Source organism: Alnus glutinosa, chromosome 12, assembly GCF_958979055.1.
Source record: "Alnus glutinosa chromosome 12, dhAlnGlut1.1, whole genome shotgun sequence".
Taxonomy (NCBI): Eukaryota; Viridiplantae; Streptophyta; class Magnoliopsida; order Fagales; family Betulaceae; genus Alnus; species Alnus glutinosa.
The window spans coordinates 1605024-1632366 of record NC_084897.1 but is presented as its reverse complement, the minus strand read 5'-3'; the positions used below and the strand labels follow the sequence as shown (position 1 = coordinate 1632366).

The following is a 27343-nucleotide window of genomic DNA, read 5'->3' as shown; positions in this document are numbered from 1 at the left end:
ATGACTCTCTCTATTTCTTAAGACACGTGCCGAGAACGTCACTAGAATCAGAATCTAAGATGCCATCCATTGCAGTACGTCGTGCAAATGTTGAGACTCGTGTGGATGCAATATCTCTTATTTGGGCCTTTTAGATTATGACAACGAATTTAAAAGAAAAAAGCAGCGGTGGTTGATGGGTTGGGCCACCTCTGAGGGGGTGTTTCGAAGGTGATCAAACCAACCCTTTATCATGGGGGCGGCTGAATGGCCGATTTTGAGTGGTCGAACCACTTTTATGACTCAACCCACCGTTAGTTTAGAGCTGGCCAAACCACCCATAGCCGAGAAGGTGGCCTTCCACAATGAATGGCCGGTTTTGCGGATGGCCAAACCTCTTGCACTAAAAACCATCCCTTTTTCTTTTCTTTTTTATCTAGACCGTTTAAAATGAACTGCCCAAATAAGAAGTATTGGGCCAGATACAATAACCTAGGTATTCAACTATATCTCAATTCATGTTGCAAAGGGCACGAGGCAGTCAAAGTGTCACTACTGGCAAGGCCATTGCATCTAGTGACACGTCTTTGTTCAAAAAGGGGCGCAAATTGAAAGGTCAGGTTAGATTTAAGCAAAACTAATATTAAAAATCACATTTTTTATCTCACCACTTCACTTGATATATCAATCATTTTTTATTCAAAAATTAATTAACACTGCTAAGCCAACAAAATAAAATAGTTATGAAATAAAAATGTAATTTGTAATATTACTCTTTAAACAAATGGACGGAAAGGCAGGCTAGGAGGGGTTCAGGGCCAAAAAAAAAAAAAAAGGAGCTTGGTGTCATTTAACCAGCACTCCATAAACAAAGTATTATGCATCTCCTCTCCCTTTGTCCCTTCTCGTTTGCCATGTAATTTTGGTATCCAAGTTCCTGTATGTTGGGTGCAAAATTTGTCTTCCGGATATAGTGGGGTCTGCACCCGTTGCTAAGAAGGGCTTTGATTACCAGAGCCAACCTACGCTAAAAGACGCTAACCCCAGATGCTAATGGACACAAGAATATAGAAAGGCATGAGAGAAAAGCATGTTGGCTGGTGTCAAACCATTGCCAAAGATGATCCCTTGAAAAAAGGCAATGGATAGTGTGTGTGTGTGTGTGAGAGAGAGAGAGAGAGAGAGAAGCATGTCATCTTCTAACTTTTATGTAGTAAATTAGTATCAGGAAAAAGATCCATTATAAAGAAACAACAATAAATCATTCTCACAGAGAATAGATTATTAAAGACAAATTACATCTCTAGAATTTGATCTATTTCTCAAGCTTGCAATTCAGATGGAACCAACAGCAAAATTCAAGACTCTTAATTCTGTGATACACACAGAAGATCAGGCATTATGGACTCATTAACTCAGGCACCTGAAAAAGATCATTCCCCATTTAATTCATCTGTATAGCCATGTCGACTGCAGCGGTCAATCAAGAGAAGTTTACACACCAGACTCCACTTCTTCAGCTTCTGCTGTAGCTGCCACAGGCTGGAGAGCTTTGAGGGGATTCATAATGACGCCATCTATAAGCCCATATTCTTTGGCTTCTTTTGCACTCATGAAGAAATCACGGTCAGTATCCTGATTAATCTTCTCAAGACTTTGGCCAGTGTGGTAGGAGAGATACCCATTAAGGTTTGCTTTATGATGTAGCATTTCATTTGCCTGAGAACCATGTCACTCATTCAGGGATGTGTTTATAAGAATCTCGTGTGTGTGTGTGTGTGTGTATATACACACAAATTTTCTAAACATTGAACCGGTTATTTAAGTTAAAAAACCGGTCATTTAAGTACAACTGAACTGGTCCATGTATTTCAAGTGAAATAAACGGTGCATTTAATATGCCTAATTAACTCTCTTGTATTGAATAGAAAATGAATAGAAACGTCAAATTGTGTTATCATTAAATTCTCATTAATTTCTAACTTAAAGTTGGCCTAGAATTATGACACGTGGCGTGAACCAATTTTTTTAAACATTGGATCGGTTATTTAAGTAAAATAACCGGTCATTTAAGTAAAAAACTGAATTGGTCCACATATTTCAAGTGAAATAAACAGTACATTTAATATGCCTAATTAATTCTCTTATATTGAATAGAAAAATGAATAAAAACGTCAAATTGTGTTGTCATTAAATCCTCACTAATTTCTACCCCTCTCTCTCTCTCTCTTCCTTTAAGTAAAAAATCGATCATTTAAGTAAAACTGAACCGGTCCATGTATTTCAGGTATAAACGGTGCATTTAATATCCCTAATTAACTCTCTTACGTTGAATAGAAAAAGAATAGAAACATCAAATTTCGCAGTCATTAAATTCTCTCTCCTTGCTTTTAAGAAGCATAAAAATATTAGGACTTACTCTATATTACTCTTTGCTAGAGCCTTTGAACTCAATGAGTCTCCTCTTCAAAGGCAAAGAATTGGGCAAAACCTATTGTCCATCCTCCTATAATAAACACTAGCAACATCATTCAAGCAAATTGTTTTTGTTTTGTGAACTACTTTGCTTTTCTATTCTTTTTTTTTTTTCTTTCGTAGTCTTGAGGTAGTTGAATTTGAGGCTGATTCAGTCTAGGGTTTCGATTTAATAAAAAATAATGAATTTATATTTTAATTCGTTTGAATGTTTTATGGGATTTTTTTTTTTTTTTTTTTGTGATTTACTCGGATTTTTAGACATTTTTTAGAAGTTTTTTGTTTTCCTTCTTTTGAAAGCAAGATAAGGCATAAATTTATTTAATTATCTTTATGTTTGTTTTTTGAGAAAGTTTCTTTGTAAGATACTCTTATATAAATTTACGTTTGGGTGGAGATCTGAATCTGTTTCTATTTTGTTTGTGACAATTTTTTGTTGAGTTGTTCTTCATTTAAATGTTTTATGGGAATTTTTTTCTTCGTTTTTGTGATTTACTATGATTTTCAATCATTTTTTGGAAGTGATTTTTCTGCTTTCGAAAGCAAAAGAAGACCAAAATTGAATTGATTGTTGGGCAGAAAAAGAATTTGTGAGAGAATTTTTTGATTGAACCAGATGTGAGATGATTTATTTGGTTGTTGTGAAGAAAAGGCAAATATTTATTTTTTATTTTGAAAACACCAAATATTTGATAATTAAGCATTGAACCTATCAAAAGCTTTATTTGATTGCATTAAATGTTGAGTGAAAGGTTTTGTTTTATTTTGTATTCATATTATATATATATATATATTTGTTTATCTTTCTTTGTATTTCTTTCGGAAGCTCAAAAATATATGAATTTTATTTGTATTGAAATATAATAAGTATCACACTAACAATATTAGAGATTCCTGTTAATTTTTTATTAATGCTTTGATAATCAAAATCCAGGTTTTTTTTTTGCTATTTTTTTTTTTCTTTATACTTCTTTTCATTTCAAAATACTCCTATTGAAACAAAGATTTCAAAATCCGAATAAATCACAAAAAAATCAAAAATCAAAAATCAAATCAAATGAACTAAAACATAAGACCATTGATTTTAGTTTAATTCATATACACTAAAACATGTTAAAAATTTGGTTCCAGTAGGAGAAGTTTAAAATGAAAAAAAGTATTAAGGAAAAAAAAATAGCAAAAAGAAAACATGGATTCTGATTATCAAAGCATTAATAGAAAATAAGTAGGAATTTCTAATATTGTTGATGTAATACTTATTATATCTCAATGCAAATAAAATACATATATTTCCGAACATCCGAAAAAGAAACAAAATATTATTTTTTAATAAAAAATAAAACAAAATGTTTCACTCAACATTTAATGCAATCAAATAAAGCCTTTCACATTAGGTTTAATGCTTAATTATCAAATATTTGGTGTTTTCAAAAAAAAAAAAATTGCCTTTTCTAAACAACAATCAAATAAATCCTCAAATCTAGTTCAATCAAAAGATTCTCAAATAAATTCTCTCTCAATTTCTTTTTGGGCCTAACAATCAATTCAATATTCGCCTTCTTTTGCTTTCAAAAGCAGAAAAATCACTTCAAAAAAATTACTAAAAATCCGAGTAAATCACAAAAAAGAAGAAAAAAAAATTCTATAAAACATTCAAATGAAGAACAACTCAACCAAAAAAAAATTCAAACAAAAAAGAAACAGATTCAGATCTCCACCCAAATGTAAATTTATATCGGAGTCTCTTACAAAGAAACTTTCTCTAAAAACAAATTTATAGATAATAAAATAAATTTATGCCCTATTTTAGTTATAAAAGAAGGGGAAAAAATTTAAAATTTAAAAAAAAAAAAAAAAAAAAAAAAAAAAAAAAAAAAACACCTACTAAAAAATGTCTAAAAATCCGAGTAAATCACACAAAAGAAAAAAGAAATAAATAAATTCCCATAAAACATTCAAATGAATTAAAACATAAAACCATTATTTTTATTAAATCGAAACCCTTAGACTGAAACAACCTCGAATTCAACTACCTCAAAACCACAAAAGAAAGAAGAAAAGAAAAGCAAAGTAGTTCAAAAAACAAAACAAAACAATTTACTTGAATGTTGTTGCTGGTGTTTATTATAGGAGGACGGATCATAGGTTTTGCCCAATTCTTTTCCTTCAAGAAGAGACTCGTTGACTTCAAGGCTTTAGCAAAGAGCAATATAGAATAAACCCTAATGTTTTGATACTTCTTAAAAGTAAGGAAAGGGAGGTAGAAATCATAATGAATTTATTGACAGCAAAATTTTGACGTTTCTATTCTTTTTTTATTCAACCTAAGAGTTAATTAAGGACATTAAATGCACCGTTTATTACACTTAAAATACATGGACCGGTTCAGTTTTACTTAAAGGACAAGTTTTTTACTCAAAGGGAGAGAGAGAGAGAGAGAGAGAGAGAGAGAGAGAGAGAGAGAGAGAATTTAATAACAAAATTTCATGTTTCTATTCATTTTATATTTAACATAAGAGAGTTAATTAGGTATATTAAATGTACCATTTATTTCACTTGAAACACATGGATCTTTTACTAAAAGGAAGAGAGTGATGTAGAAATCAAAGATAATTTAATAACAACAAAATTTGACGTTTCTATTCATTTTCTATTCAACATAAGAGAGTTAATTAGGAATATTAAATGTACCGTTTATTTCACTTGAAATACATGAACCATTCAGATTTACTTAAATGACCAGTTCAATGTTTAAAAAACATGGGTTCACACCACATGTCATAGTTCTAGGCCAATTCTAAGTTGGAACTCGGCTTTTATATATATATGATACATAAAGCTTCAATTACCACAAAAAACACAAACATAATAACATTCCAGCAGTCTTAGACCAAAGGCATCAACATGTTATTAATAAAGAAGAAAAAAAATAAAAGTTCTAGCAATAGAAAGAGGTACAGAAAGTCAGAAAGCAAGCTCACCTGAATATCTATGTCGGTTTGTCCACCTTGAGCTCCACCGAGAGGCTGATGGATCATTATTCTTGAGTTTGGCAAACTGTATCTTTTTCCTTAGGTAATGCAGCAGAAAGATTCTCTTTATCAAACTCAAGAAACATAAATCATGAAACGTAACTTCTAACATACATACAAGTCAAAGGAATCATTTACCTTTAGTCCCAGCACTAAGCAAGAAAGCCCCCATACTGCTCATGGAAAAACAAAGCTATCCATCAACATTTTGGTTTGGGCGGATGAGCAAAAATTATAAAGTATTCTCATTAACAACTGTGTTTTGTGAAATTTGAAAATGTATTCACTGAATTTTCAATATTTGGATAAGATGTATACTCTTATGTGTATAAAATGTCATTTCCAACAGTCCAAAATATATATGAGAAGCAGCTTCTTCAGTAACTTAAATGGAGAAAGTTAAAGAGTAACATGAGCTTATTAACATTTAGTTTTCTGTTTTTCGTTTTGGGACAACGGTGAGGATAAGGGTAGGAAAAAAAAAATTAGCATCAACTACATGTATACTACTTTAGGAGAACAACCAACAGCAAGCACAGAAAAGGATCTTCATCAACCTTCTCATATACTAATTCGATTGCACTGACCTGCAACATATGCAAATGCATTACATGCATATAGAGAAGCAGCTATTTGGAGGATCTTCTTTTAGCATATTATAATGGAAAATTTTTCTTATTCCAGAAATTCTGTCTGTATGTGTGCACGCGCGCGTCATTATGAGAAGTGATGCAAGACAACTCAATCGTCTTGTCAGAAAAGAACTATCATAGAATCCATGAGATTGCATGAAGAACTTGTCACCAAATCAATGCATGATTTCATCGAGGAGATGTAGAACTTAGCAAATACATTTCCATATCCCCAGTCTACAAGCCCATTGCATCCGATACGAATTAAAATCTATATCGCACATGCTGCTTCACCTATGTAAAGGCTTCCACAACAGAGAACCATAACAAATGGAAATCTCATTTTTGCTAGCCAACTATATTCAATAAGGGGCCAAGTACCTCAAATCCAAACCAGCAACCATACACAAAAAGATATAGGAAGAAAAGAACATGAAAATTGAGCAAGAGAGAAACAGAATGCTAAACCTTAATCAAATCAAGACTAATATATCCATCTGCCCAAAAGGGACAAGCAAAAACTAAATTAATAAGTACATTTGTAGGCAGAAAGAATTTTGGAATAAATATATATTACTTATAAACGTTCCCTTTTGTTCTATCTAATTTTATCTATGGAAGTTCCATTAGAAGTTTCATAGGCATGCTAAAGAAATTAGAGAGAGAGGGAGAGAGATAGCAGTGCTGAATTGTACCTAGCTGCTAATCCAACACAAACAGTAGAGACATCAGGTCGGATATGCCTCATCGTGTCGAATATGGCCATACCTAAGTAAATAAAAGGCAAGTTATAAAATTAAAAGGCAACCCTACCCCACAAATATAAATAAACAAGATAGTGGTTGAAATACATAGTTTTTAAAGATGTAATTACCGGCAGTAACTGATCCTCCAGGAGAATTCACATACATGACAATATCCTGCTCAACACACCAGAAAATGCACTAACCAGTTAGCCACTTGCACAAGTCTATTTTTAACTATTAATATTATCATAGGGAAATATAAGAGGCGGGAGAGAGAGGGAGGGAGGGAGGGAGAGAGAGCAAAATTTGAAGAGAGAGAGAGAGGGATTTATTAAAAATAAAATAAAAAATACTAGGAGCATTTGAGCAAATGACAAAACATGATTATTTGATGTTACACTGCTTAACTGCGGGTGCTCATCCAACAGGAACTTGGCAATGATAGACCAGATACAAGCCAGTACATTGGAGTTTTTGGGGGAAGAGAGAGAGAGAGAGAGAGAGAGAGAGAGAGAGAGAGAGAGAGAGAGAGCTGACCTTGTTAGGGTCAATGGCATCAAGATACAGAAGTTGAGCAACTATTATGTTTGCCATATCGTCATCAACGGCTCCCCCACAACGTATTATTCTCTAACAGTGTGATTAAACGGGGATATCAAAAGTTAAGAGAGACTAACCAGCACTTAACTAAACCTGAAGTAAGTACAACAAAAACCAACCCTACTCCCTTACATGCTGAAAAAGCTGACTTATAACACTCTGGAAGCGCTCCTGTACCATTGGTGGCGGCCCTTGGGCTTGCGCATATGCAGGGAAGTATGGAGAAGATGGGACTTTCAAGTCATCCCTAAAATATCATATTTGAAAATTTTCAAAAAAGCAAAATAAATAACAGAAGAACAATAAGATATGTGGGTATTCCAGATTTTGTTAAGTTTTTAGATTTTTGAAACCATTAGGGTGGTTACATCTCTTGTATACTTTTCGTATACGAGGACTTTGCCTCTTCTTCTAATCAATTATTAGTCATAAAATAAAATAAAAAAATAAAATGTGGGTATTCCAAACAGGATAGAAATTCCATAGTCGTGCATAAATCTGCATATAAAAGCTACCTTATGGACCAAATCCCCTGCTGAGAGCTCCTCTCTGGCGTCCAAAACTCACCAGAATACACTGCTTTCACATGAGAACTCCTGAGGTTCTTTCCATTACCAACCAGCTTCCTTAATTTCCTGAAAACCGTAAAAAACAAAGTGTTATGTTTGACCACCAAAGAAATGGACCCAAAAAAAAAAAAAAAAAAATCCTTTAGTTGCAGTCTTTGCTTGGTTGCGAAGAAAATGTAAGAAAACTAAATAAATAAAATATTATAAAGCAAAGAAAATTCCCAATCCTGGCCAATATTAATAGCTCTACTGCGCTAAGACATGGATTTTGCTCGTCTCCTCAGCACAATAGTAACAAACAGTTTTAAAATTTCAAAATAATCATGACTAATTCTTTGTCTTTTGTCAAAATTTTCTCAGGAACCGAACAGAGCATTATGCAAATCCAAAACTTTTAACTTTACTAAGCGGATAAAAAATACAAAACAAAAAACAAAAATAGATAAACAACAGGAAAATACAAATTTCCCAATTTTATGCAAACTACTAATTTACTCGATTTTGCATTAAAAAAAAAAGAATAAAAAAAGGAATAATTTTAAGGACAACAAGAGTACCTGGAACTAAAGGGCACTACAGGGAGAGAGAGCCTCTGAAGGTCCGAGCCGGAGCTAGGGTTAGCTGAGAAGCTTAGAGAGTTGAATCTGAGCGACGAGGCTGAGGTGGTTGACACGCACGTCTGGGCCATTTCTCTCTCTCTCTCTCTCTCTGCGATTTTATTTTCGGGCTAAATATTAGAGCTAAAGAATTAAACTTTAGCGATATGGTTCTGTGAAGAAGTTACGGCGAAATTCGGAGGCCGAATGCTTATCGCCTTATCTGCTAATACGAGAAGCGCACGGCGGCGAACAACGGGGCTAGGAGTCTCACACAGAGGAGTGTTCCTGTAAGTAAAGAAATGGCCCCATGTATCTTTCAGCTATCCAATTTACGGATTTGCCCGCAATTTCCTTGGTTTCTTTTGCCCTTTTTCCCCTAAATTAGAAGGGTAAACAATAATTTCAACTTTATTTTAAAAGAAAATCCGATTTAATTATATATAATAAAGATAGAATTTTTTGCATAGTTGTGTGACTTGTGTCGAAGAAATTCTCCCTAGTCTATTTTAGTATTCATTTGTTTTCATTCTCAAATGCAAAACTAGGTGCTCCAAAAATAAGTGTCAATTTAATAAATAAATAAACAAATAAATCTCTATAACCCAATTTGAACGAAAGCTTTGTTAAAATTCTTTGTACATAGAAATTAGAATGATAGAAGTAATAAGCAAAATCCATAATTTTTGATAAATTTTTTAAATTTATTTACCCGTCTAATGGCTCCAATTTCTTACATTTGATACCTAAACCAAGTTTATCCGCCATAAATTGTTACACTTACAATAAAGACCGTTAATTTTTTACATGACCCATAAACTCAATACAAAATTAATAAGGTTAGGATTGAAATGTCTTACCTATTTAAAATAAATAGGTCGAAATAAAATTAACTTATATAATCTTATGCTCATACATTGACAAAACTCGAATCCGACAGTCCAACACGGATTGCCAACCCACTTACAATATTGTAAATATCACAATTTGACACAAGTTACTCATTTGGTTGACTACTGTAATTCTTGAACTTGATTTTAGTGTCACAAAGAGACACTAGATAAGAGTCAACAAGGATCTAAAGAAGAAGAAGAATATCCTACAGAGAACCATCACAATGATCAAAAAATCACTCTCACTTCTAGAATGTGAAAAATGGTTGCTATCAATTATAAAGCTGTATAATTACAGCAAGTGAACAAAACATACTTTGTATTTCCCTCTCTACATTAAGCTCAAAAATATGATTGATCTTTCGCCAGTCTCCGAATACAAGATAATACTAATATATATGTGCATGAGTTCCTGCATGCTACATACAGGCTAGAGCAAGCAATGTTTTCCGCAGCATTAGCAGGGAGTTTCAGGCAGCATCTTTTCCTGAATTGCCTTGTAGCACTGGAGACTGCAAAGAGGAAGCTTAGACTTGGAATCTCGATACTTGTATGGGTTGGTACAAGATGGACCCACACAGTTTTCGCGCGGAGGAGGATAACTGAAGATCAACACCAAAAATATTTTCAGGCCATCAGGCAAAGAGACATTATTGATGTAGTGCTGTTGTGCATTAAGCATGTATAAATTTCCAAGTGTAATGGAGGAGGATATTACCTGCAGGGTTTGGAGTCAAATATACTCGGCAGACCAATATCCTCCGAAAATGTCACTGTAGTCCCAGTAGGACCCATTACCAATCTAACGGTGTTAGATGTAAGCATCATAGCATTGGCAGCCCTCTCCTGTAAAAGAATGATGTAACAGGAATTAACAAAATAGCTTTGAAGCAAAACTAGAGAGAGAGAGATAGTTCATCTAACACTTTCCAGTACCTGTGCCCTTTCTTCGCGACGCTTCTTCAATTTATCTTCCTGCTTTTTCCGGCTTGAATCTTGACCAAGAATCTTTCTGATTGCCTCAGCCTACAAAAATTCAAGCAATCGCAATTGTTTCCGTCACTTCTGATATAAGCTGCAAATTTAGAAAGGCAAAAGTATAATTATAGTGAACAAAAACAAACCTCAGACTCCCGAGCAGCCTTCTCGACTTGCATCCTACGTCTTTGAGCCGCCTCAGCTTTCTTTGCTTGCTGCTCTAATTCTGAAAGTTTCTCCTTTTGCTCTGGGATCAAAAAAGATGGAAATTCACAATTAATAATCCTACTATAGAATTCAAAAACTTCAAGATGTAAGAAGGCATCACAGAGATGAATGCTCACTTCTTGATGGGGCAGGTGGCAGTCCATTTGGAAACTCAATTAAACTTGTGCCAGGTGCTGCATCTCTGCTCGACTGAAGGGCTCGTTGACGTGTTGTGAGAGTCATTTCCCTCTTATTATCCATTAAAGAGTCAACAGATTCCTTCCTCTGCTTCTTCTTTTTGCTGCCTTCAAGTTCACCATCAGATCCTGACTCTCCTTCCTCATAATCTGTCTCCTCAGATACTCTATCTGATCTGGACCTCTTAGCATCTTTGCCTAACCTTAATGACCCACCATTTTCCATATTAGATACCCTAGAAAATTTCTGATGTTTCTTGCTTGATTCTTCGTTGTCTTCTTTAGTTCCTGTCTTAGACTTCGAAGTTTTAAGCTTCTCCAGGTACCGAATCTCATCATCCTCCTCCTCATCACCAAATTCCGAGTCAAGTACACGTCTCTTAGGGACTCGCTTGCTCTTCCGAACTGGTTCAAATTTGTCTCCTTGCTTACCAGATGCGCTCTTTCCAGACAGCTTCCCCATCAAAGACTCTTCTTCCTTGACAAGACTAAAACCAACTCTAGAGAAATCCTTCCATGGAATTCCTTGTAAGCCACTCCTCTTACCTAAGAGAGAGTGATTATCATCTGAATTTTCCTGCAATAAAAACATTTTTAATGATGAGATTATGCTGGATTCTATATGTAACTCAAGCAAAAGAGCAATTATTATGGTGAAACACAAAAATATTAGCATAGAAGCTATTCTTCCATAAAGATTTTAAAATTCTTTTAGTCCAATTAAATAAATCCACATAGTTAAACAGCAAAATTTACGCTACAGGATCATCCCAGAATCAAGCAGATTATAAAGAATAGGTCATTATATCTAGTAAGAAGTTTCTCACACAATGTCAAATGCCAACTCAAAATTTTGAACAAACAAGGAATTGTTTAAAGACCAATTACATATGCCTCATTGTTTTTGCCTCACGTTTCTTTTTTCGGTGCAAGTGCTTTGTATAACCTAAATACGACTGTTCAATACATTGAAAATGAAACTATTATAGAAATGAGATAGTTACTGCCACAATTCACCAACTCAAGCTTACGAGAACAATCAGTTTAGATACCTGAAGATTCTGCTTCTGGCGCAGCCTTGAGGCATCTGAGGATCGAGAACTCTTTGAAGAAGACCCACCTCCTACTGCGCCATTAGAAGCGTTGTTGGCTTGAATCGTTCGTATGACACCACCAACCTTAAGCTTAACCTTTTTAACCTTGTTCTCATTTCCTGATCCATCTAGTAAGACTCCCGCCTGCCCTGAACTTGGACTTTCACCATTCCTTCCACCATATATGTCCACATTTCTTGACTCTGATTCAAACCCATCCTTCAACTTGCTAGTGCTTTTCCAGTTAGCAGGTGCAAGAACACCTTCACTACTACGTCTGTTATTAAACCCACTTCGGCTGGGCACCTTATTGTAAAATGCATTGAATCCTCCGTCTTTTTTATTCTTTTCATAGCGTTTTTCACTTTCAGCTCCAGCAGCAGAAGGAAACCTTGACACACATTGATTAAGATTGAATTCTTTCCTCCTAGAATTAGTATCTCCACTAGCATTCTCTTCACTAGAGACCTTGCTTAAATCATCTGAAGGTGGTGTCGAGGATAAGGGTGAATTATCACGACCTTCAGCCAGTGGCTGTGAATCAGGCCGAGGTCGGCGATAAGTTTGAGTCCTTTTCTTCCTTACAGGATTGCTGATACCATTATACCGAGAACCACCAAACTCATCCATAAAAGGAAATGTTGTTATGGCTCACTTCTTGTAATGCTACTACTTCAAGGAGAATGAGATGGCAAATAGCAATAATAACAAAGCACTCCAGCAACTTCCAAAATGCTACAACATATAAATAAAAACCATTAGTAATTATACTCAACATTTCCTAACTATGTCTTCATCGCATAAGAATAAGAGGGGAAGTAGGAGGGACATGAAGATTTCATAACATAAGATCCACAATAACAATTATAAAAAGAAATAAGTTACTAGGACTTGCTGCAACCCAAAATGGATAAAAAGGAAAACATGACATAGGGATTTTTAAAAAAAGGGTGGATACTCGACAAAGCTCCCCCCAATGTCGACAAGAGAAAACCAAAATTTCAAAAAAAAAAAAATGAGCTTCCATACTAACAGATCCAGATATGTAAGGAAGAAGAGTGGGGAAGGAAAGCAAAACTTCACAGAAATTTAGAGGCAATACAATGAGTTATTACACTACATATAACAATACAAAGAAACCCCGATTGAAGAACACCGGTATTCAATTAACTCATACGGGATTACACTATACCACCCAAAAGAACAGAAAGACTCAAAAAAAAAAAAAAAAAAAACCCAATTGAAGAATAAAAAAAAGAGCCCACATCAAAACTCACATAAAGAAAATTAACCCAAAAGAATTCACAAATCCCAGATGACACAAAAACAAAGCCTAATCAACCCCGCAACCAAAAACGTAACCAATCGAAAGCAAACCCAGATTATTGAACACGTATACCAAAACCCCCAACAAAACCCACAAAAGATTACCACCCCCCACCACATACACATTCATCAATCGCCATCAGAAACCCAGGCACCCACAAACATCCACCCACCAAGAACCATGAAAGCCACACTAAATCCAGAAACCCACATAGGAAAACCTCCAAACAATCAACAAAAAGAGCGAAAGAGATTGATCCACTACCTTCTTCTTCGTCTTCGACCCACGAAATCGAAAACCAAAAGAACCCAGGAGAGAAACCAAAGCCACGGCGCCAAGAGAAGAGAGCAATTGAACAAAGAAAGAGAAAGAGAAAGACTTTTTCAAGTTGGGTGTGAGAAAAATAGGGAGGCGTTTGGTATTGGCGTGTACAGAGAGAGATAGAGAGTTTAGGGTTAGAGAGGTTTGGGTAAAGAATGATGATAGGAATACGAGAGACAGAAAGAGAGAGAAAGAGAAGGTATAGGAGAAGAGGACCTCTAATAATCTTCTTGTTCACCATTTTTTGCTAATTCCACACCCCAAATCCAAACACACCCTGTGTTTGTTTTTTTTTTTTTTTTTTCCCCTCGGCTTGGGTCGGTCACACACACACGCCCCCGACTCGGCGATCCCACTCAGTAACCCTCTCTCTCTCTATCTCTAATCTGTCTTTCCCTTTCTCTCTCTTGGTCTTTGGCTTCGCTTTCCTTTTATTTTCCCTCCCTCCTCTTCTACGCACGGTTTATGCTGCAAGTGTGTGCGCAGGTTGACAGCCCTGCGCACCCCCTTTGGCTTATGTTAGTGCTTTCACTCTCTTTTTATTTTTATTCTTTTCCCTCGTGGCATGACACGTGGCAGGGGTTTATTGGCCGCAAGGTGTACTTTTTTTTATTATTATTAAAACAACTACGGCTTTTCTTTGTTTTATTAGATTTATTGATGTTTAACCTCGTACCTTGGAGCATCTCTTCCTGCAATGGTACTTCGTCCAAGTAATTTGGCCTCTTTTTTTTCTTTTTTAAGACTCTTTTCTCTTCTCTTGGTTCATCTTCTTTCAACAAATAAGTCTAGCTAATTTTAAACCCTAAAGTCTTCCTTAATTCCAGCTAATTTTCTTCCTCTTGGGCAGTAACCCGGGCATAACCCTGTGTTTCAAGGCTCCATTTTTAAAGTGGCATTACAAATAGGGTTTGGGATTAGTCTGAGAATTCTGACTGGACCTCTACGCTCAGTACTATGACTGTGTGTGAACTAGCCCGAAGTACTATTCGACTATAAGTGAACCAGGATACCTCGATAAAATATATATATATATATATATATATATATATATATATATATATATATATATATATATATGAGCAACTACAGCTTTTATTATAATATTTTTACAAATACAAGTAAAAATAATTTTCATAAAAATAATTTTCGAAACTAATTAAGTCTAGATAAACGGGCACACAAGTAATAAAGAGGCATTGTATGTATGATAGTATCAGATCACTACCACTTAGATTCTTGATACTCCTTTTCTACTATGAAAATATTAGATTTACAACACCAATACAACAACTGTACAACAATCCTTCACATGAAGGTGGGTCCCACATACTAGGGCCCACCCTCATGTAAGGGGTTGTTGTACAGTTGTTGTATTGGTGTTGTACAAAAATCAAATCCCTTTCTACTATCTCTCTCGATTCAGGATTTAATGTGCGAACAACTGATTTTTCAAACCACAATCAAATTTAATTATTTATTAGTGTCAGTGTTAATTTGTAAAGAAGTTAGTAATCAGATTTCATAAGAAGAATTCATGAAAGTCATCACGTCAAATGCAAGTCAGGCTAAAACAAAGTCTACAAGGAGCATCGAAGACAAAGGTGTACCCAAAGAATATATCCCCGTCACCTCCCCCAACTTTTATCAACTAAAAATTTGACATTGCAATTTCTTTATATATATATATATCAACTGTCTCTATTTTATATGTATGGACAGTCCAAGACAATTGGGGAGACCAACGTAGCTTTCATGGCTATCTCAGAACTCAGGAGTTTCCACTTTTAACTTAACGACAACAATTTAGAACGAGACTCCTATTCAGCCATTTATGCCATCCAGAACTACCTCCAATGGGAAATTTCGCTTCTTCTTTTTCTTTTTCTTTTTTTTCAGTTTTTAATTCAAAAAGACAAGCGGGAAAGATCAATTGTGGTCATTCTAACTGAACGTAGAACTATCAAATTTATACACAATTTGCTAATTCAATACGAATACAACACGAAGTTATAAGGTTTGGGTTTAGATTAAACGAGTTCGAGTCATAAACGGATCAACCCGTTTATAAACATATAAAATAGGTCAATCCGTTTGACTCATAGGTTCACCGTAAAAAATAATAATAATAATCCTCCTAACCCTAAGCATGTATGTTATTGAACACCTACCTGTTGGAAGCCGCACTCACCTAGACAATGAAAACTGCAAGCGCTCTCTCAAATCCAACTAAGTCACACAATTCGCTATTTTTTATTTTTTTTATGTAGTTTTTAATTCAAAAAGACAAGCGGGGAAGATCAATTGTGGTCATTCTACCTGAACGTAGAACTGTCAAATTTATACACGATTCGCTAATCCGATACAAACACGACACGAAGTTATAAGGTTTGAGTTTGGGTTTAGGTTAAACGAGTTCGGGTCATAAACGGATCAACCCATTTATAAACAGATAAAACAAGTCAATCCGTTTGACTCGCAAGTTCTCCATTAAAAATAAAAAATAAATAAAAATCCTCCTAACCCTAATTATGGATGTTATTGATCACCTATCCGTTGGAAGCCGCACCACCTAGACAATAAAAACTGCGAGTGCTCTCTCAAATCCGACTGAATCAAACTATCCAACCCCCCACCCCCCCCCCCCCCCCCCCCCCCCTCCTCTCCCAAAGTATGGGAACTAGGCATGAAGATTCTCGTTATAAAATTCGAACCAATGCCTAAGTATGTAACCGACCAATTTGGGGAAATTCGCTACTTAATAGTTAATAACTAATATTCACAACCTTAAAATTATTTCTCATTTTTAAACTCTAGACCGTCCAAAAAATGGACAAGTATTCTCTCCGGTTCAAAAGAACTGGATAGGAGCCGGTTAGTTTAAGTGGAGGAATAAATTTGTTATTTTGTATTTTTTTTTTTTTTTTACAAATTTACCTTTTCATTTCAACTAACCTACTCTTCTCCATGTCAACGAAATGATCCAAATGCCCAAAAAAAATTGACAGGAAGCAAACACTGGAGTTGAAACATTCTAGCTAAATGGGCTTTCCAACCAAACCAGTTCGGTTCGATTCCCATTTCCCACCTACCTAAAGAGGGCATTGATGTTGGTCTTCGAGTTCTTTTTTTGTATTTTTCAACCCTCTTGATGGAGACTTTCGTCAGACATGGCAGTGAATCAGTTTTTGCGTCGCCGTCTATCGTCGGGGTACTTTCTTTGTTGAACTTCGCTGTGATTTTCTTTTACGGCGGCACCGATTAATTATTATTGGTGTTATCCTCCTTGTCATAGTTATCAAGTTTATTTATTATCGTATTAAGTGTTTCTCCAAACAGTCTATTCATTAGACTGCTTCAAAATTTGTTGTTATTTATTTCTATTTTTTAGGATATTTTTTGCTTTCTTTTAGTTTTTTCTGATTTTATTTTATTTTTTTCTAAATTTTTTGCTTCTTTTTTTTTTTCCCGGAATTTGTCACGCTTGAAATGTCCATTATACCTTCATTTTTTTTTCTCAACTAAAAGTTAATATTAAAAATTATATTTTTATTTTATAATGTTGATTTTTTTTAATAATAATTGATAGAGATTGGTTAGGACTGAACATCAATATTGTAAAATAATTATTTCAATTTTTTTGTCATTATAAAATAAAAATATAATTTTTAATATTACTCAAACTTTTAGTTGTGGGATGAAATCAAGAGAGTCCAAATCTACGTATAGAACATGCTACGGTATAGGCTAATGTACTATGTAGAGCTTCTCGCGGTGTGGTAAGAGAGAAGTACATTATTTTCTCTAAATAAATAAACAAATAAGTACAGTGAATAATGAGTAGTGTCAAAGTAAGAGCTGCAGCATTTTTTAACTAAAATTTTGGAAGAATTAAACTATAAAAAGTTCAAATTTGATTTGAATATTATTTTTAAAAAAAGAAAAAAGAAAATTAGTCTATTAAATTGACGTTTATCTTTAAAATATGTGGCTCTCACATACATTTTTAATATAAACTGACATTTATCTTAAGAGTACGTGATTATATTTTTCATAATTGCATTCAATCTTTCATTATATAAGAATTAGAGTTACTAAAATCAAGTAAGAGTGGAGAGTGAGATTATTATTTTTCATTACACTTTATCTTCCTTTTAATTTGCTATGAATCACAATTTTATTTACTCTACTCATAGATCTCTAAAGTTATATGTGATTAAAAAAATCTTTTAAAATGTAAGTTTATAATTTATTTATTTTTTTTAAAAAAAAGTTAAAATTATTAAGGCGAACTTACTCCTCCTTGACCATTGTCTAATCGTTATGAATAATGTCTAATCATAGTACTAAATGTTGTCACAACAACTTTAGGGCACGTTTAGTGCATGGGAATAGACTCAATAATAAAATAGCCATTTTGTTGTGGCTGTGTGGCCCATTATTGGAATAGATATTCTTATGAAATGAGTAATAATTATCCATTTTTTTAAAAAAAAGTAAGGAATAAGTATTCCATTAGGAATGAAATAATTCTAAAAATAATATTCTCAAAAAACCGTTCATCATTTTTATTCTAATCTTCTAATGGGTGGTTAAAAGGGGGTGATTGGCCACCCCAACTAAACCTTCGAGGGTGGTGCATGGCTCGAGAGTAGTCGCAGTCACCCCCAATGTGCCATCTAGTGGATGAAAGATTTAGTGGTCACAACCACAAATCGGGTGATTCGACCACTCCTACAAGGTGGTTAGAAGTACATTGACCAGGAGGAGATGGGTGTTATTCCCGTATTATTTTTATAAGTAAGGGTATTTTAACTTGATAAAAATATAATTAAATTCCAGTTAGAAAACGTAGACATTTATATAGTCTCCAAACGAATGAACAAAAATGATCATTCTATTCTAAGCTTTCTAGCTTATTGTATTCATAGTAATACTCATTCGTATTCCCAGGTAATCATTATTTGAGTGTACCAAACGTGCCATTAAACTAGTCCTCATTATCATTCTTCAGAAAAATCCCTATAAATTTATTATGAAGATACTTTCTGTAAGGCCACTTCCCGTTGTGAAATATTTTTAGTACGTCTAAAACCTATCGACTTCATAAACTATGGCCGGCTTGGATTTAGCTTATCACTAAATACATTTATTAAGGCTAAAACTGTGGACTTAAAAACCTAATAGTCGCCTTGTTACCACGATGATGCCCAAAATCAAAGCGCAATCCATAATAAATGCTAAAAAAAAATGTTGTAAGGCATGTATCTCAAAACAAATATATTAACAAACAACTCAAATTATTTCTTATTTAAAAAAATTAAAAGATTAGGCCACTCTAAGCGGAGGACGGGTGGCCGCATGGCGGCCGAAAAACTTTTTTTTTTTTCTTCTTAATTTTTTTAGATTTTTAAAAGTAAGGCTTTATATCTGTCTGAGTTTCTCATAAACGGTTGTACCCCAAACTACATCAAATTCAAAATGAAAAATGATAGAACCAAGGAAAAAAAGAAAGAAGCATTAAATTAAAAGACCCTTTAAAGCCAATCCGATGAAACAAGCTGCTGGGCATATTTACAAAATCTATCACCGAGGAGAACCGCTGCCTAGGGGAAAACTGAACAGTGGTTCTCCACAAGGATAACGAAAGCACCCATTCCAACCCCCCACCAATCACAATTACAAAATACATCCCATTCTCCACAACAACAACAACAACAACAACAACAAAAAAAGAAGAAAAAAAGAAAAGAAAGATCCTGCTAACCTCCAACAGGGAACACTCTTCACATTGTTGATTTTGGCAGTCAAAAACTTTACACCGAATGAAGGCTTTTGGTTAACTTGCCATTAAAAGTCTTCATCGTCCTTCGTGAAGATCTTCAGAGAAAACCGCTGTCCTTGAGATGTTGTCGTTGTCGAAGGTACTTAGACCGGAGTAAGGACCGGAAGAGAACATGGAAGATGTCCCGTCAGACTCAAAGGTAGTAGATGACTGCCTTAGGTTTGGCCGGTTGTTGGAAGAGGCTAACATGGAATCTTGATATTCTGTGACGCGCTGCACCATTTTAAGTGACTGCACCACTTCCCCCATTGTAGGCCGTTGGTTTGCCTCAGGAGCAACACAAGCTGCTGCAATCGTGCAAACCCGTACAAAATCTTCCTTTGGATACTTCCCTCCAAGTGTTGGATCAGCAAGTTCTTCCAGCCTATCCTTGTCTCTAAGAATTGGTCTGGCCTGAAAGCAGTACAACTCACTAGTCTTACTTTCCTTCCACAATAACAATTACATAACAAGTTCTGATAAATTTGATCTTCATAAAAGATAACGAATCACAAACGGTGATGATTAAAAGTAGAAAAAGAATGAGAAGAACAAGGGATAAGTCTAATAATGTTAAATCACCACTTACCACTTATCCCAAAATATTTAATTGAAATATGAAGTGAATGATAAAAACAAAATTTGAACTCAAGACTTTTGTTCTGATATCATGTTAAATCACCATTTATCTCAAAAACTTAAGCTAATAGCAATGGATTTGAATTTAATTATTTAATTTATATTTTAACAAATAATAAGACTAACCCAAGTGACGAGGTTTTCCTGTCCAGCTGGCTGTGACATTTCCACAGGCTTCCTTCCAGTCAGCAATTCAAGCAGTACAACCCCATAGCTGTAGACATCACTTTTAACAAGCAGATGTCCAGTCATAGCATACTCAGGAGCTACATACCTGTATAAATTATTCATTCCATCTTTAACACGACTTCAATTATGGAAATAACAAGTTTAGAAAGAGAGGATGAGACTGACCCAAATGTGCCCATCACTCGAGTAGAGAGGTAGTTTGCTCTGCCTTCAGGTGCCTGTTTAGCGAGGCCAAAGTCGGCAACTTTAGCATTGAAGTTGTTCTCAAGCAATATATTGGATGCCTTGAAATCTCTGTGGATAACACAGGGCTGTGAGTCCTCGTGCAGGTATGCAAGTCCCCTTGCAGCATCAAGTGCAATCTTCATTCTTGTGTCCCAATCCAAAGGACAATTTACTCCCAGGGGACCTGAGGCAAAACCAAGTCATTGTTAGTTATGCATGATATCTACTTTATGCCTGGTATGTCTTCGTTTTTTCAAGTTTTCCACTCCAAAAGAGAACTATCAAACTCAAGATGCTAGTAGAATCTGTGAATGAAGAAAACAAATTACCATGGAGCCAGGCCTCCAAGCTTCCATTTGGGACGAGCTCATAGCAAAGTAGGTTTTGTGAAGAGTCACGATTGCTATAGTAACCCACAAGTTTGACAAGATTACGGTGATGCAGCCTACTAAGCATCTCAACCTCTACCAGAAACTCTTTATCCCCTTGTTGCCCTCCACTAGTAAGCCTCTTAATTGCTACAGCTGTACCGTCACTTAAGACACCCCTGTAAACTTTACCGAACCCACCTTCTCCAAGTATGCTTGCAGGTTCAAAGTTGTTTGTAGCTTCTTTGAGTTCTTCATAGGCTAGAAACCGAGTGCTGGTTGGGTGGGGAAGAGATCCTACTGCCGGAACTGCACCCACAGTCCTCGGCTTTTCTGGTGGAGAAGAAAAGGAAAACAATTAATTGAAAAAGAAAAGATAAACAAAAGGTTTCACAAAAAACTAAGCCCATAATAGTCATGCAGAATCAGTTAAAATTAAATCCATTTCAAGTATCTTAGTGGTATTTCAGGCTGTCCTCATTTATCACAGAAATTCCAAGGTCTTTTCTTCAGCTGGTTAAGTTTCTTTAGTCTGAGATGCCCATTGATTGTGCTTAATTTTCATGATTTTCTTGTTCTTTTTTCAAGTTAGGTGTTTCTCTTGTATACTTTCTGTATACCTGGGTTGCACTTTCACTTTTTAATAATATTTCAATTACTTATCAAAAAAACACCTGAGATGCCCATTGATGTTAGACAAGCCAAGTTGAAATTTGTTATATATATGCTGAAAGCATAACAAGGTATAGACATATTTTTAAATCGTTTAAAGGGAAAAACTTAAAACCACAAGGCAACCTTTAGCGAACCAAGTAGCAGAAGCTTTTTTTTCTTATGCAAATCCAAGTCAAAGCCAAGCATATTGTCCATAATAGATCTCAACCTCTCTAGCCCAACAGGCTACTTTTTAATTCCAAAAAAGTTTTAAGAACAATGCTGCCATGTGAAACACAGAGAGCGATCTCAGGTCCATATGATTCCAAATGCCCCCTAATTCTAATAATGAAGCTATATTAAATGAAAATAAGTAGTAGGAGAGCTTTTCTTATCTGGGTTGTCAATTCCCATTATTTAGAGTTAGTTCTTTGTTACATTTTTAATACTACTGTCCAGAAGTAGCAATTAACATTATTTAGAACATCATTTTTTTTTTGATCTCATGTGTTCACAACTGCAAACTTTGAAGGCATCATCCAAAGCTAATCGACACAACAGTATCTACCACTAGCAAGTTGTTACAGGATGATTGTAGAGATTATTATTAACACAAAGTAAAGCATAAAGGCCGAGTGAGATGTATGGACCTAGAATTAGAGGATAAATACCAGTTTCTACAAGAGAAGCTTTGGTCTTCCCTTGGCGGAATGCGCATAAACAAATTATAATCACAAATACAATGGCGAAGAACATTATGCCAGCTCCAATACCAAGTATAACAGTTAAATTTGAATGCCTCTCTTTGATTGAAGCACCAAGCGATGTAGCAGTCGGCGAATGATATGGTGAGGCCCCCACAGGCGATGTAGCAACAAGAGGAGCTGTAAATTGCAACGTTATGTGAATATTATAGAACAGGGTTAAGTTCTAAAGGAAAATCATCAACATAATATTGGAGCTGGAAAAGGTATTGAAGTGAGTAATTGAGGCATAGGAAGAAACATGAAATTAATTCTGAACAATAGCAAGGGAGTCAAAATTTTTTGAAATCAACATTTCAACTAGTGTTTTCAGATTTCAAACCCCAGGACCAAGCACAAAAGTTATAAACTTGGCTAACCAATTAGAGCAGCTGTGAATGTGCGCATGCGTACAACATATGTATGTTGTTGAAAGAAGAAAAGAGTATATATTTGAAAGTCAGAAACTATGTGAAGTTTGGCTATGAAACTTGAAAGAACTGGGAAGGTGAGCTGTAACCAGGATAAAATCCTAATTTTTAGGGAGTTCAACCAGCCAACTCACCATGACCAATTTTTTTTATAAAAATATTTTCTTTTTCTTTAGTCTATGTGTGGTAAACATAGGAAAGTTTAAGTGCAGAGCCAAATTTTTTATGAGTAGCAGCAATCAGGAGCCATGGTATGAGCAATGACCCCATCACTATTGATACAATCATTTCTCTATTCCCCCAGCTTAAAAGAAATTTCATGGAATATGTGCACACAAATGCAGAAACCATAGCCATTCCTCCCCCCCCCCCCCAAAAAAAAAGAAGAAGAAGAAGAAGAAACAAATATATTCCAGATTTCCAATGCAGAGAAAGCAGGCAAACATACATTAGTACAAAAATGTTCTAAAAGCAGTCGAAAGCTTATCAAAATTACCTGGAGAAGGCGGTGGAGGCGGAAACCAGGTAAAATTGAGAAGTTTGTAATCACCCACTAATGTAGGGTTTAGATGGACCTTATGCATGAGGAGCGAAGAATTTATCACAGATGCATCACTGGCAGAGAAACTGATCCCTGTATATGGAACTATATCCATTGAAATATTTAACCTCAATAAGCTGAGTACATAAAAGTTAATCAGCTGAATTTGGGAATCATGCAAACCAAGTTGGGAAGCTAATTCTTTTAGAAAAAGATTCCAATTAGGATTTTGAGAGACATTTAACAGGAGGAGGTCTAGTTTTATTGGATACACACAGTGGCACCCCTGAGTCCCTTGTTTCGGTACCATGTCTGGTTTGCAACAATCTGGCAGAATGAAAAATAAGCACACATGTCAATATAAAAGTAAGGTCCTTGTTAACTACAAGTTTGCTTTAAGAAGAACCAGGAAATTTCAAATATTAGTGCACTGTGGCACCACATGCTATAGGATTTTCCACTTTTGTCATGGAAGTGTACCTCTACAAATAATAGATAAATCGAAGAGAAGGGGATTTAAAATAAATAAATAAAGAAAGAAAGAAAAAAAAAAAAATGTGTTCTTTCAGAGCATAACTTACCTGAGACAGAAGGAGATAGTGGTGGCTGAGCTAAACCAGAAGGAAGTGAACCAGCACTGGACTGTGTTGGGGCAATATTCTTAAAACTAGCAATAGGCGGTGCTAATACACTCCTCTTCATCATTGGTTTTGACAAACGTGAACTAGTAGGGGGGTGACCAGGAGTTACCAGTGGGCCATAAAAAGGAGGATGGGCTGGTGATAGTGCAGTTGTTGGTGCACCACGTGGAGAAAAATGCTTATGTCGAGGTTTATGGAACAAAGGAAGATTAGCTGGTAGAGGTAGATCAGGAATAGCAGGTGCAATCAAAGGTGCACTAGTAGGAGATAATAAAGGGGCTTCCAATAGATCATTGGATACATCAGCATTGGTGATGTATATCACATAAAATAATACAAGCAATCGTTTCTGAAACAACCATCGAAGCATTTCCAACACTCCTGCAATTTTTGTTCAATATTCAATCTACTCAGAAGAAGGAAGGCATGGCAATTATCATTATAACATTAGCTCTATAATTGGTATGTCAAGAATCTAAGAACCCAGTGGGTCTGCATAAATCAATTTCATTTGAATCAATCATATAGTTTGCTCCCAACAATATTCAAAGAATGCCCCACATAAAACACACACAGGATAACCAAAGTCGGACATCTAGTGCAATTAAAAAAGTATATATATAGAGAGAATAAACCTAATCCTCCATTTGGTTGCTAGATTATTCAGAACCAACCAACCCAGCCTAATTCAACTCTTTGGCCAAGGCAAGTCTTCCATGTGTAAAAACGATAGAATTCATTATTTAAATTTCCATCTTATTTTCTATTTGTAGCTTTTCTATGCAACTAAACAAAACGAATTGCTCAAGTACAAATCAAATTGCTATAACTCAGTGAGCCACGACAACAACAACAAAATCAACAGAAACAAAGAAATTTCAAGAGCTGGTTTCGCATATCATGCGTGTTTACTCCCTAAATTTCGAGCTCAAATAAGCCAAAACAGTGGCTCACCACTGAGTTACTGACCATAGATGTTTGAAATTTCAGGTTCCGATTAGCAGATTACGAAACACTATCCAAAAGGTACTTTTTTAGTAGCCAATAAACGCTAATCCAAGTATTAGGCTTGATTAAACTGAGCTTATCATTTCCAAGAAGCTAAACAACATTATGCAAGAGACACAAAAACTAGATTCCATTTTCTTTTCCTCGGTTTCCCTAAGCTACGCATACGATTCAAATTTTTTTCTCCTTTTCTTTTCTTTTCTTGTCTTTTTCCACATTTTCTCAGCAACCAAACGGAGCAGCGAGAAACCACACTACAAGCGAATTAGAATTACCGGCGGTGACGGAAACCCCACGCGCCGACATCACCGACGCCGTTGATGACTGCAGGAGCGCTTCTTCAGATCTGTGAGATTCGATGAAATCAACGGCGAGATCACACTGTAAAATGAGCATAACACCACACCTGAACTCTGAGCCAACACTAGGAACTCAAACCATTTCCAACCAAAAATGAATATAAGGATCCAACGGCGGAGATATAGTCAAAGTCTGAACCCGGAACAGTGGACTCGGAGTCAAACCTGCCATTACTGAGTCGACTCGGAGAGACGGAATTTGGAAACTCGAGCCCAGAGAGAGAGGGAGAGAGAGGAGAGAGAGGCTCTCTTTCTTCGGGTTCACTCTGTCATCAGTGCTCGAGAAGCTATCTTTGTTTTTCTTTTTCTTTTTTTTTTGTTTCGATGTCTGAGAAAGCAGTGAAGCGCAGAGACTTTTTATTTACATCTAACGTGTGCCGTTAACGGAAAAGAACAGATTAACGGTAAAAAAAAAAAAAAAAAGGGACATCGTTGTTTGGGTGTCTGCAGGGAGAGAGAGTTGAGATTCTCTGTGGTGCTGGTACAAGGTTCTCTTCCAGGTGCTCAGATTCTTAATTTTTGAAGATAAATATCTGGTTTTTATCTTTTGTCAATTTTTTTATTTATTTTTATGCAAAAAATAAATAAATTTAATGATGAATTTTTTTTTTAAAAAAAAAAAGTAATAAAAATAAGCAAGAAATGGATGTGTAATCCCTTTTATCTTTGAATATGTGATAAAGGAGTGAAATGACATCGATCATACCTTTTTAGTTAATTTTTGGAAGAAAAAAAAATTGTTTTGGATAACATTTGATCTTTCCCTAAATAGCTTTATTTAAAGGAAAATGATTTGTGAAAGACAAAAAATCGTTTCCCTTCACTTTATTTTTAATTTTTTAGTAAAAAAAAATGAAAAAGATGGTAATGGGGGACGGTTTCCGTCCCCCCATGTATCAGCCTCTTATTTAAAAGTTATCAAATCAATCCTTTATTTTTATTTTTATTTTGGGTTAAATAGTTTATACACCTATGTGCTTTACGACCTTTATTTTTTGCCCACTCAATTTTATTTTTTATCAAATTTGGTACCCGAAGTATAGGAAAAGACGAAAATGATACCTCTATCCAATTTCTCGTCCAAAACTAACGTCCAGCCATGTCATCCTATAGGTGTTGGCGTGCATGCGCGACACATGTTTCAGTGCTGACGTGGCTATCATTTTTTATTATTATTATTTTAATGATTTCTTTTATATATATTAAAAAAAAAAATTATGGAGTGACCCAGCCACCCCAAGGGCCAAAGTGAAAGAAAAAAAAAATTAGGTTTTGGCCTCGGCCACCCCCAGACCGGCCGATCTAGGGGTGGCCGAACCACCCTCGTGGCCCATGGGGGTGGTTCGGCCACCTCCAAACCGGCCGGTCTGGAGGTGGCTGAGCCACCCCTATAATTAAAAAATAAAAAAACCACAATTTTTTTTTTCAATATATACCCCTGTGATTTTATATATTTCATGATGTGCCCCATGTGGTTTTAATAAGTACAAAAAATGGTACTTTAATTTTGTAATTATATCACAAATGATATTTTATATACAAATAATATTCGGTATATTTGGTATGCCTGTTTTGAAGCAAAGTAACATGTATGCTTGTCGTGTATCAAAATAACATGTTGACAAGAATTAAACCCTTCATAAAAAAACAAAAAAACAAAACAAAACACAATCAATCATGTGTAACAATTGGAAACACAAAATTATATGCGTGGCCAATTGATATAACCCAAAAAATTACCAAATGTTTGTTACTTAAACACAAATATTTTTTCAATATATACCCCTGTGGTTTTATAAATTCCATGATGTGCCCCCTGTGGTTTGAATAAGTATCAGAAATGGTACCTTGATGGTGGCTCCCTTGGCCAAAATGGGAGTGGCAGCCACCCTGGATTTTTTTTTTTTAATATATATATGTAAGAAATCATTCAAAAAAAAATGGTAGCCACGTAAGCGCTGAGGTGTGCCATGGGGACAGGTGTCGCGCTTATACGCTGACACCTGTAGGATAACGTGGCTAGACGTTAGTTTTGGACGGGAAATTGGACGGATGTACCATTTCCGTCTTTTCAT

The 27343-nt window shown here is 35.3% G+C and overlaps 3 protein-coding genes across 4 annotated transcripts; all 3 read right to left on the bottom strand.

Annotated features, from left to right (window-relative positions):
- Positions 1 to 1173: 1173 nt before the first annotated feature.
- On the bottom strand, positions 1174 to 8926 carry LOC133852005 (ATP-dependent Clp protease proteolytic subunit 5, chloroplastic). Its single transcript, XM_062288658.1, has 9 exons — positions 8591 to 8926; positions 7980 to 8099; positions 7597 to 7711; positions 7402 to 7494; positions 6993 to 7038; positions 6814 to 6886; positions 5625 to 5659; positions 5436 to 5524; positions 1174 to 1698 (listed from the first exon to the last, which is right to left on the bottom strand). The coding sequence occupies exons 1-9, from the start codon at positions 8719 to 8721 to the stop codon at positions 1474 to 1476; spliced, it is 927 nt and encodes a 308-aa protein (XP_062144642.1). The 5' UTR covers positions 8722 to 8926; the 3' UTR covers positions 1174 to 1473.
- Positions 8927 to 9475: 549 nt separating this feature from the next.
- Positions 9476 to 14120, bottom strand: LOC133852132 (uncharacterized). Its single transcript, XM_062288810.1, has 7 exons — positions 13590 to 14120; positions 11957 to 12733; positions 10845 to 11481; positions 10647 to 10747; positions 10459 to 10548; positions 10241 to 10368; positions 9476 to 10124 (listed from the first exon to the last, which is right to left on the bottom strand). The coding sequence occupies exons 2-7, from the start codon at positions 12626 to 12628 to the stop codon at positions 9980 to 9982; spliced, it is 1773 nt and encodes a 590-aa protein (XP_062144794.1). The 5' UTR covers positions 12629 to 12733; positions 13590 to 14120; the 3' UTR covers positions 9476 to 9979.
- Positions 14121 to 19148: 5028 nt separating this feature from the next.
- On the bottom strand, positions 19149 to 25584 carry LOC133851363 (receptor-like serine/threonine-protein kinase ALE2). 2 transcript variants are annotated; one of them, XM_062287746.1, is made up of 8 exons: positions 25185 to 25584; positions 23842 to 24282; positions 23216 to 23587; positions 22217 to 22429; positions 20853 to 21224; positions 20464 to 20707; positions 20236 to 20383; positions 19149 to 19884 (listed from the first exon to the last, which is right to left on the bottom strand). In XM_062287746.1, the coding sequence occupies exons 1-8, from the start codon at positions 25303 to 25305 to the stop codon at positions 19507 to 19509; spliced, it is 2289 nt and encodes a 762-aa protein (XP_062143730.1). In that variant the 5' UTR covers positions 25306 to 25584; the 3' UTR covers positions 19149 to 19506. The 2 variants fall into 2 exon arrangements, with proteins under 2 accessions (XP_062143730.1, XP_062143731.1); XM_062287747.1 differs by having other exon boundaries at positions 22319 to 22429.
- Between the last annotated feature and the right edge of the window lie 1759 nt (positions 25585 to 27343).

Coding starts and splice junctions, on each gene's coding strand:
- LOC133852005 (XM_062288658.1), bottom strand. CDS start 8,721: ATGGCCCAGACGTGCGTGTCAACCACCTCAGCCTCGTCGCTCAGATTC. Junction 5,660..6,813: donor TGTGTTGGATTAGCAGCTAG/GTACAATTCAGC, acceptor TTCCATGAGCAG/TATGGGGGCTTTCTTGCTTA. Junction 5,525..5,624: donor GCTTAGTGCTGGGACTAAAG/GTAAATGATTCC, acceptor GCATTACCTAAG/GAAAAAGATACAGTTTGCCA.
- LOC133852132 (XM_062288810.1), bottom strand. CDS start 12,628: ATGGATGAGTTTGGTGGTTCTCGGTATAATGGTATCAGCAATCCTGTA. Junction 11,482..11,956: donor GCCAGAAGCAGAATCTTCAG/GTATCTAAACTG, acceptor TTTTTATTGCAG/GAAAATTCAGATGATAATCA. Junction 10,125..10,240: donor TTTGACTCCAAACCCTGCAG/GTAATATCCTCC, acceptor GTTGATCTTCAG/TTATCCTCCTCCGCGCGAAA.
- LOC133851363 (XM_062287746.1), bottom strand. CDS start 25,305: ATGCTCATTTTACAGTGTGATCTCGCCGTTGATTTCATCGAATCTCAC. Junction 24,283..25,184: donor TGGGGTTTCCGTCACCGCCG/GTAATTCTAATT, acceptor CAAAAATTGCAG/GAGTGTTGGAAATGCTTCGA. Junction 20,384..20,463: donor CGAGTGATGGGCACATTTGG/GTCAGTCTCATC, acceptor TAATTTATACAG/GTATGTAGCTCCTGAGTATG.